General features: G+C 39.9%; 1 protein-coding gene across 1 annotated transcript; it reads left to right on the forward strand.

Annotated features, from left to right (window-relative positions):
- Positions 1 to 2,184: 2,184 nt before the first annotated feature.
- pgrmc2 (progesterone receptor membrane component 2) lies at positions 2,185 to 9,218 on the forward strand. The gene is made up of 3 exons (XM_063499305.1): positions 2,185 to 2,618; positions 5,100 to 5,255; positions 7,482 to 9,218. The coding sequence occupies exons 1-3, from the start codon at positions 2,276 to 2,278 to the stop codon at positions 7,577 to 7,579; spliced, it is 597 nt and encodes a 198-aa protein (XP_063355375.1). The 5' UTR covers positions 2,185 to 2,275; the 3' UTR covers positions 7,580 to 9,218.
- The last annotated feature ends 1,061 nt before the right edge of the window (positions 9,219 to 10,279 follow it).

Consider the following 10,279-nt stretch of genomic DNA (forward strand, 5'->3'; position numbering starts at 1 on the left):
GGGACAAAAACCACTAAACAAGTTGACCCTAAACTTAAAAAGAGTGATAGGTGTGTGATTTGCTGCCTTCAGGTGTCCATCGTAAATTTCTTGGTCGATAAGAAGTGGATCTTTAAAAATCCTAAATATATTAATTTTCTCAAAATTTCAACAGCACAATTATAAAAGGTACAGTTTATACCAGAGGTCAAATCAGTGACTAGCAGATTAAGAGCTACTTGAAATATAAATGTTAAAAAGAATAACTTGAAGGTGGATTATTTTATTTTTTTTCTATTTGCAATAGTGTGCAAAAGTCTTGAGCCACCCGTAATTTGTTTATATTTTGCTTCAAATGAGCTGGACTTTCATGTGATTTTTAAAGGGGTCTTGAGCAATAGTTCCCCAGGCTTTCTGAAGATCTTTTGTTGTTTTCATTTGGACATAGACTGCTTTTTCACTCATTTTCAGTCCACTTCTTGTGCCTGCAATTTTTAAAGGTTTTTGTTTGTATTGGTTATTAAGCTTCTCAAGACTGTCCTATGAATCATTCAAGCATAAAAGTCACTTAACTCAAGAAATGAATCAGTGTTGTGTCTACAAATAACAAGCATCTTAATAAAGAAATGGTTTAAATTTTATCTTTAGGCAGTTTTGTTTGGCATATCTCAGCATGGTGTGCAGTGTGTCCTTTAAATATTTCAGGAGATTAGACAAGTGGAGGACAAAAGAAGAAGCAGTAGGCCCAAAAATCTATCTATAGCAGATGAAGAGTATCCGAAGGAAAGGAAAGAAACTCAGCAAAGACCTGGCACAGGACCTAAGAGATGCATCTGAACCTTAAGTTGATCCACCTATAGTTAATCAGAAATGTTTTCAGTGGAAGGGTGGCTATCAATAAGCCATTCTTATGGAAGGGAAATGGGGAGATAAGGCTGAGGCAGGCCAAATTACACAAGAACTGTACTGAAAATCAGTAGCAACAGGCCTTATGAAGTGATGAATCCAAATTTTAAATTGAGGGTTCGAATTTTTGCCAGTAGGTATAGAGTTGGTTAAAAGACGGGTAAAATATGGTGGAGATTGTGTAATGATCTGGGCTGCATCTCAGTCAGTTGGGAATCTTGTCAACTGACAAGATCATGAATGCAGACGTACCATAAGATTTGGATCCACCATGCAATACCACCTGGAAAGTAACTGATTGGCAACAGCTTCATTTATCAACATGACAATGATCCCTGACTGCTAACAGTCATGGATTGGCCTCCCCACAGTCTGGATCTCTATCTTATTGACATACAGCATTTAAATATGAGCTTTGAATGTTCTTCAAGAAGCCAGGAGAACTATTCCTGAAGACTACTTAAAGAAATGACAAGAAAGCTGCCTAAGAGAGAACTGACCTCACAGCCCATTGTTCATTCAGTGGGCTGGTTTCAATCATTGTGCAAAGGTACTGTTTATAAGGCTGGGGAAACCTGCAGTTAGCTGAGACTGAAGAAGTCACTTGGATGAGTGATAAGACGTTTTTCCCACTGAAAACGCTACGTCCAGATGAACAGAATCAACTTTTTGGGGGTGCCTAAGAGAGTTCAGGCTATACTGCAAAATAAAGGTGATTATAACAAATATTCACTTTCAAGCTCATTAAAATTGTACAAACTCTGCTGTTGCCTTATAATTTGTATTTTCATGTATGTTTGCAATATTACAAGAAATCCCTGCACCCATTTGCCATTTTTCTAGAAAATATAAAGAAATTGGGGCTGCTTAAGACTTTTGGACAGTACTGTAATACAATAGAAAACCATGTTAGTGCTAGAATAGTATAATACAAAAACAAAAATAACAAACAAAAAAGACAAAACAAAAAAACCCATATATATATATATATATATATATATATATATATATATATATATATATATATGTGTATATATATATATATGTGTATATATATGTGTATATATATATATATGTGTATATATATGTGTATATATATATATATGTGTATATATATATATATATGTATATATATATATATATATATATACGTATATATATATATATATAATTTTGTACTATTTTCAAACATATTTTCTATCAGTGTAAGGCGAATCCGCTGACACAAGGAGACTGAAGATCTTGGGGCTCCTGTGGAGCAGTCGCTTTCATTTTTGCCTAGCCGTAACAGCAGCAGCAGCAGCAACGCTGAACCCTCGCTCAACTAGTGGTTCCCGACAGGACGTGAACGCGGCATTGGCCAGGGGCGGGTAGGCGCTAACCGTGCAGTATGGCGGACGATGGAGACAGTTCGAGCGGACCAGTTGACACAAGCGGTGGGCAGGGGGCAGCGGAGGAGTCGGACGGGCTTGGCCTCGGAGGGATGTTGCTGAATATCAGTATTTTAGTTCTAGTAGCGGTGGTCTGTCTGGTGGTCTACCGACGGTGGGGCAAACGGCTATACTCATACGCGGCCCAGGGCGACGAGGCCTCGGCGCTTCCCAAGATGAGGAGACGGGACTTCACTCTGGAGCAGCTGCGGGAGTACGACGGTATCCAGAACCCCCGCATCCTGATGGCCGTCAACATGAAAGTTTTCGACGTGACCAGCGGGAAAAAGTTTTACGGTAAAGGTGAGTGAGCAGTGGGAAAACGGCAATCTTTACGATTGGGTGAGTAAGCTGAGGTGTCCCTGCTTGGGGTGAGTTGTCCCGAACCAAAATTTGGGCGCAAACCGTCGGGGTTAGCCTAGCTCTTCGGCTTTGTCTATGTTTTTGAATGGAGTGCTAGCTGTTAGCTAGCCACTAGCGCGACTTTTCTTTTGGGGTTGTGACTGCAACTAAAGTTGCAGACGTTTGAACCTTATATATATATTAATGTACCGTAAACCTGTGACACTTTCTGGTTAAAGTTATGCAGCCGGGAGATGATTATTACGTTTTAGCATGCTAGTCTGCTAACGCTAGCCTGTTAGCTTGTCGACGTGCACAATGTGCGAGTGTCTGGACTGGACCCGTCGCTTGTTTACAGTGATGGGACTCACAATGCATCAATTCTGGACAGTTTGCATGAATATTTTCACCTCAAATGACCTCAGCACTACTGTACACGTACTGTATGTTTATTTGCGATTGGGAAAAGCAAGTTTGGGCGCCACTGTGTGAAGTTAAATGGAGTTATAGGGAAGAGAATGGCAAAACACGAAAAGAAGATATGACACGTCTTTCACTTAGACAAAACGAATGTGACGGGCCCACAGACGTCTAACGTGCTACTCTGCATTTTCTCTGGCTAGGCTGAGTCAGCCGTCAACTCTGCAATAAACTATAATTATTCAAACAGCAGTCTCATGTGTCAGTCTGCTACTTCACACTGAGAGGACCGAGCCAAGCAGGCCCTGAATCTGTCCACCTCACCAAGTTATGACACACTACCAGAGGCTCAGTGGAGCTGGCAGGACCGTGACATAAACTGTAGTGTATATTAGTCACACTGGATTCAATGCTGGAGAAACAGTTGATGTAAAGTAAAACAAGGCATAATCGATACTAAATTAAAATTAATAAAGATGTGCAACTTGGTAATGGTGGTGTTTTCTGCTGTTCCATCACCACCTTCCTTGTCAGATCTGATGCATTTGTCATTCATTGTGGCATTAAATAGATCCACCCTTTAATCAGAAATTATATTAAGTCACTTGTATCCCTGCAGTTGTAGCTGTCACTCACAGCTGTTGCTCTGGAGTCTTTCAGGCCTTATTCAGGCACTAATGTGGTTCAGTGAGCGTTTCTTTTTTGTTGCACATCAAGTCAACATGAAAAAACAGCATGATTCAAATTTAGTAAATGTCTATGTTGCACACTGACGTTTCGTGTGAAGTGCAGGCTGGAGTTTTATCTCTAATTCTCGTGGTTGGTTATGAAAGGTAAAGAGTACTCCTTATCTTTGAGCTGATTAGCTCTGCTTCATAAACTCTTAAGCGGTGCCAGAGTGAGGATTGATCTGTGTTGGTTTGCACCGTTATATTAGAACAAAACCAGAGAGCCTGCAGAGTTTTCACATGCAAGTCAGATGATTCTCCTCTTGGAAGATGATGAAGGATTCGAAACGTGGAGAAAAACTTCAGGAGTTTTATGAGACTGTATATCACTGGTCCCTTTTGAGCGATAATAAACTCAGATATCAGAAGCAGAAGTCCCTTAGTGTAACAAATGTCCTTATAAAAATTAATCTTGCTGGCAGATGTTGCAAGACTGGGCTGTAACAAAGGCAGGAAAATACTGGATGTGATCTGATTAGATACAATGTTTGTTTGACTAAAGCCCTCAGTGCTAATAATGTGGTGAGTTTTGTTGCAGGTCGGGTTAAGAGTAACAAATTTTCATACGTGACAACAGGGACCTGTCATTTCTGTGACATTTCTACAGGACAAAAAATTTGTTCTTTTTCTAACAACTGCCTATTCATTGCAACTCTGAAGATTTGCATGATATGATTTTTCTTTCTAATGCAACCAGAAGAGTTTGAAGGACTCATTCCTTTTAAGTGGTGTGAACTGGTGAATGTTTGGCATTTCTGCTTGAAAAGTGGCCGTTGACATGATTAAATTTCTGCTTGAGTAACTGATTAATTGACAGAGTGTTGCAGCCCCAGTTAAACTCTTGTGCAACTCAGGAAATGTGCTCTTCGGGCTGCTGATATTGAGTTTCAGATTACAATATAATCATACTAATCTATCTCCAGACTCTAATAAAAACATCAGTAGTGCTCATTCAGCATCTACAATGTGGATGATTTTAAAAAGAAACTATTTTTAATGTATTTATTTAGCAGCTTAATGAAGACGTTCATGCGTATTTACTGTTCTCGAAAACTTTTAATGTGAAGCAGCTGCTATAGTCACAAGATGCAAGTCTGAGTTAATCATAAAAGGTTAACTTGTTGCTTTACTGCAACTTCATCTGTATACTTTCCCTGATTCTCAGTAAAACCATGTGATGCCTTTGCACTGCACACACAGTGGAGCTCAAACACTTTGTTGGTTATTTGATTAGTTAAAGGAGATATGAAAGTACTTTAACTCTTACTCATTCTTGCTGTTGTTTGTTTCTCAGATGGTCCTTATGGCATTTTCGCTGGCCGGGATGCTTCGAGAGGCCTGGCCACCTTCTGCCTGGAGAAAGACATCCTGAGGGACGAGTACGACGACTTGTCAGATCTCAGTGCTGTACAGATGGAGAGTGTTAGAGAGTGGGAGATGCAATTTATGGGTACGCTTATGAAGAGAAAATACACTCGTATTGATTTAGCTCAGATTTCACAACAGCACCCATCATATTAAGTGAGGATCCAAATAGCTAGACAGCACTGACTGAGTTTTAATCTTCTGTTTGTATTGATTTCAAGTTTACTTCACTGTCCAAAAAAGCAAGGTTTTTTTTGCTTTGTTTGTTTTTCCTCGACTGGACCCTCAGGCCTGTCATTTTGGGGGGAAAAAAACATTATGTAAGTAGACCCTCACTAAATACTCGTTAGTGACTTATTAGGCTTTTAAAGGTGAGTCAGTGGTGGAAAAACCATCAGTGGACCAAATGGGTCAGCAGCCTCAGTTTGCCCCTTCTTGTAGAAAATATGAAGAAGCAGCTGTAGCTAAGAGCTCTTTTCATAACTCATTAATCTGCTAATGAAGTGACCTACTGTTTATGCCATATGGGCATTTTTTTTGCTTTTTGCCATACACCTACAGTGATGCCATAAAGTGTCTTATTTACTCTGGAAACAGACAAATTACTGTGTGTGATATAAAGATCAGAGGTAGTACACTGTCAAATTATATCAGCAGTTATTTTCACTATGGACTATTTGCAGTCTGTAGTTAAAAACCTGCAGTTAATTAAAATCTTTTTTTAAGAAAGGGAGGTGTTGAAGGATTTGAAGCTACAAAATTATTTATACTATTGTTATTTTCTTCAGGCAAAAATTGGTCTGAGCTTCTCAGATACAATGATTTGATCCATTTCTTTAGTATGTGTTTTGGAGAACTTCAATACTTAACAAATGAAGCAAGCACTCTTTAGTTTTGGGATATTATAACAAGTTTGTTGCTGTTTTCTCACATTTTAAAAAATGACACTATAGCAACAAAAAGCCATGAAGATGAAGAAAAAAACATCACACTTAGGAACAAAATAACAGCTGACAAGAATCACAGAAATGACTTTTTTAATAGGGTCATATAGATGCAAATCAAAAGAAATGTAATAATGATTTTCAGATTTATTTTATGTCTTCTTTAAGAGATAGATAAGATATGAATTTATCAAAAACGCATCACTAACTGACTACACAATTCATTGATTATCCATAGACTTGAAATCATTTCAGCTCTGAATGTTTGTTGGTTGTCTGGAGTTGAAAGAAACTTTGGAGTTAACTTGAAAGAGACATGCAAAAAAACAAAAACATAAAAAACCCTGAAAATATCTCCCGCCACCACATCTGCAGCAGAGCAGTTAACAACAGGAAGCACTGAAACTGGAAGGAAACAAAGGCCTTCATTTTCTGACACGTCATAATCCAAGGATTATTCTGTGCTCGCTGTACATGCAGCACAGTGTTGGATCCTGTTACAGTCTCATTCTAAAACTTTCCTCGTGTGATTTACCTCGGATCTACTGTATTAGTGTCTAACTGGAACTCGTCTGAAGTACTGCCGGGCTTCTGCTTGCTTAAATAACACTTTAAAGCAGGACTGAGCAGCTTTGGCTGAGTTGGTGAATCCCAAACTGCAGTTGATTGACTCTTATAAGAGGATGACAGCATGTCATTTACACTCAGCACTGTTCCAGCCCAAAGTTGTGTCTTGACATCGAGGGCAAATGTATTCACTTAAGTATTGAGAGAGAGGTTTGGGAGCTTAAATCACGAGTTCATTAATTTACTGACATAAAACAAATTACAATGTAATAATTTTGGTTCCAGCCTCAAACACTTAAGCCTTCCCAAACCAAGCCTAAAAACTGAGCATCTTTGATTTTTGGACTGTTGCTGATTGTCTCACACATGGGTCAGATGTCTTGTTTTTACCAGCCAAAACCAGTCTGCTGATTCAGCCTCGGGGGGTCAACGGTCACTTTTTGTGTGTGGGTGTGTGTGGCTTTTAGGGCAACCAGCAGACATGCAGGTCCAGATTTCTGTTTCTGCCCTACAGTCATTTATAAATCCAGAGAAAATTAGCGAAGCAAATCAAAGCCAAATCTTTATCAGACATGCAATCCCTTATCTCCAAAATTTATTGACCACGTAAGACAATTGAATGTACCCTGACATCATATTTGAGAAGCCGGATTCACCAGCTGTCTGACATTTTACTTGGAAACCCAGCCAAACAATTCTTCCATTGTCCAGTTACTTGTAGGTTAGCCGTCTGTCAGGTGATTTTATTGATCACTCAGCCCTTTGTTTGAGCTTTAAATCTGTTCTGCACTTTCTACCAGAAAAGTATGACTACGTCGGAAGGTTGCTGAAGCCGGGCGACGAGCCGTCAGAGTACACAGACGAGGAGGACATCAAGGACCACCTGAAACACGACTGAGAGGTTCCATCACTCCGACCAAAGCCAGGAGCCCCAAACAGCTGTGACAGGGCCCCCCCAGGCCCCCCTAGACCACTTCCTCCATTTCCTCCTGCCCTATTGGCCTACCTGCCACTCCCTTCTCCTGCCCCACTGGCCAAAATCTTCACTCCTGATTCTGCCCGGTGACATGGCTGCTCTGGAAGGGCAGAATTCAAGTGTAAACACCCAGACCTCCCTCTTCTCTCCATCCCACAGAGATCACCACCAACAGAAAGCGATTGACCGCAAAAACCTTCGAGGAGCTTTTTTTATCGACAGCAAACACGTCTGGGGGCGGTGAGAGGCCTCGTGACATTAGATGTATCTGAAACAAAAACCCTAAAATATTTTAATCATTTGTCTGGGGGAGGGGGAAAGTGTGGTCGTCATGGTCGCCGCAGGGCATGGGTGGAGGCTGGTCCGAGGTAGTCAGAGAAACACATTGGTCTGAGATGATCAGTGGACTGGGATGGGGAAGCGGATTTCTCTCTCTTTTTATCTTTGGTTTAGTCACATTGCAACTGAAACTGCTTCAGCTTCGGACAGCTTATCAATCAATCATTTGATTTATTTTTTTTCTTTTGTTTTTTGTGTTTAAGTCATTGTCTCCCCTTGTTCAGAGGGCAGTGCTGTGGCCTAACCAAAGGCAATTGGCAGGGCGTCGCATTTTCCTGTTGTTTGTAGTGTATGCACTACTAGTTTTCTTTGTTTGTCACCATGTGATTGTATTTGTTGAGTAGCATAGAGGGAGGGCAAATTTTTGTTTTGTTTTTTCTCCTTTTTTTTTCTCTTTTTTGTTTCCTTTTTATTTTGGATAGGAGGGGGTGGAGGGGTCAGAGGTCCTCGCCATATGAAACTTGTTTTGAATCACATCAGACGGACTGAATCAGTGATCGGGAATACAAAGGGAAGATGACAGGGCAGTCCTAATCAATCGACTCAATTGTTTACATGCCTCACAAGCCAGCTGCAAGTCTGTAGATTCCCCTGAAAATGGTCCAAGTATTAATTGTGCCTTATTTTGTTTGTTGTGTCAGTCCTGACCGGTCTAACAGAGGAGGCAAGCAGAAGGATGGAGGTGTAGGCTTTTCCTAGACTCGGTCCCCCAGACTTTTAAGAAGGCATATGTTCTATCAGTTGTCCATGCACAGACTGTAATATTTCCCCACTTCACAAACTTTGTAAATAGTCCGTATGAATTACTCAGTGTTACTGCCATATTTATGTAGTTGATGAACTCCATATACGTATAATGCTATGTCGTATTGGCCAAACCCCCCCCTCCATTGTTTGTTTTTTTTTGTTTTTTTTTGTATTTCCTTCTTTGCGTTCTAAACTTCTTTTTAAATGTGGATGAATTTCCAAATGGGGGGAAAATAAAATACAAGGAGCGTTGCAGTGTGCTGCAGGGTGGGACCGGGAGCTGTTATTGCAGAAAATTTTTTTCAGAGCCATTGCTTATCCTGTAAATATATCTATCATTTTATTAAAGCATGTGCAACAACAAAGTGAGCTATGCTGAATTCCCACCACATCATGTATTTAAATGTTGGGCGTGTGTGTGTGCGTGTCTGCGTGACAGAAGCAGGAAGGGATTTGTTCATGCATAATAAATCAATTTGGTTAATAATTGAAGATGTCTGGAATTTATTTGAGATGCGTGATTGGATCGCTAGCAGGAACACAGTTTTCTCGTGTTTTATCACTGTCTTTCCATCAGTCCTGTTTGCTTTCTTCAGACAGCGATGGTGGGGGAACAGTCATGCTGGGTGGGACACATGCAGTAATTAGAAGTTCTGTAATGTAACTAAGAAGAAAAAAATGTGCTAAGAGTTTGACAAAATGTGAAGCTGCCTCTAGTTTAAGAGTAAAAACCTTTGTGTTTAACTAGGAATTAAAATTACTGTTCGATTCTGCAATTTTAAAAAATGTATATGTTGTAGGAAATACTTAGGGTGACATTAATAATGAGCAAATAACGGAATATTTTTTACTTCATAGGATTTGAATGAATCACTCAGCCTCATCAGGACAGGTTTGATTTGCTTGCGTAAGACAACCCATACATAAGATGTCCTAAGTAGTTAAAACGTGTTTGCATAAATCTGAAACATGACTTGGGTTAACAACACTAATATTTGGATACCGTAGCTCGCTGGTACATTAGCACCAACATTTATAACATGCAAATCTTTGCAAAGACTGAAATTCGGCCTCCCATTGCTGCACCTTCTGCATATACTGGAAATCTACGCATATATAAACATACTGGATTAACAGTCTTGTGTATGCAAACATTTGCAGTACTGAGCAAAAGTTTTGAAACACCCTTTGCATCCTGTATCGGAGGAAAAGCAGAGTTTGTACAGTTCTAATGAGCTTTGAAAGCCAGTGTTTTGTATGAGGACTTTTTTTCTTCAACAGAGGCTGAAATCTCTTAGACAAGCTTTCTTGTGATTTCATTAAGCACGAATAGGAATGGTCAGGAATAATTCTCCAGGCTTTTTGAAGGACTTTCAAAGCTCTTCTTTGGATGTTGGATGCATATTGTTCTGATCTCTATCAAGCTGATCCCACACTGCTTCAATAATGTTGAGGTCCAGGCTCTGGGGAGGCCAGTCCATGAATGAGTGTTTTTAGTGATTTTTACTCCACTTCTTGTGTAATTTCCTCCACTTC

Source organism: Pelmatolapia mariae, linkage group LG16_19, assembly GCF_036321145.2.
Source record: "Pelmatolapia mariae isolate MD_Pm_ZW linkage group LG16_19, Pm_UMD_F_2, whole genome shotgun sequence".
NCBI classification, from domain to species: domain Eukaryota; kingdom Metazoa; phylum Chordata; class Actinopteri; order Cichliformes; family Cichlidae; genus Pelmatolapia; species Pelmatolapia mariae.

Coding starts and splice junctions, on each gene's coding strand:
- pgrmc2 (XM_063499305.1), top strand. CDS start 2,276: ATGGCGGACGATGGAGACAGTTCGAGCGGACCAGTTGACACAAGCGGT. Junction 2,619..5,099: donor GAAAAAGTTTTACGGTAAAG/GTGAGTGAGCAG, acceptor TTTGTTTCTCAG/ATGGTCCTTATGGCATTTTC. Junction 5,256..7,481: donor GTGGGAGATGCAATTTATGG/GTACGCTTATGA, acceptor ACTTTCTACCAG/AAAAGTATGACTACGTCGGA.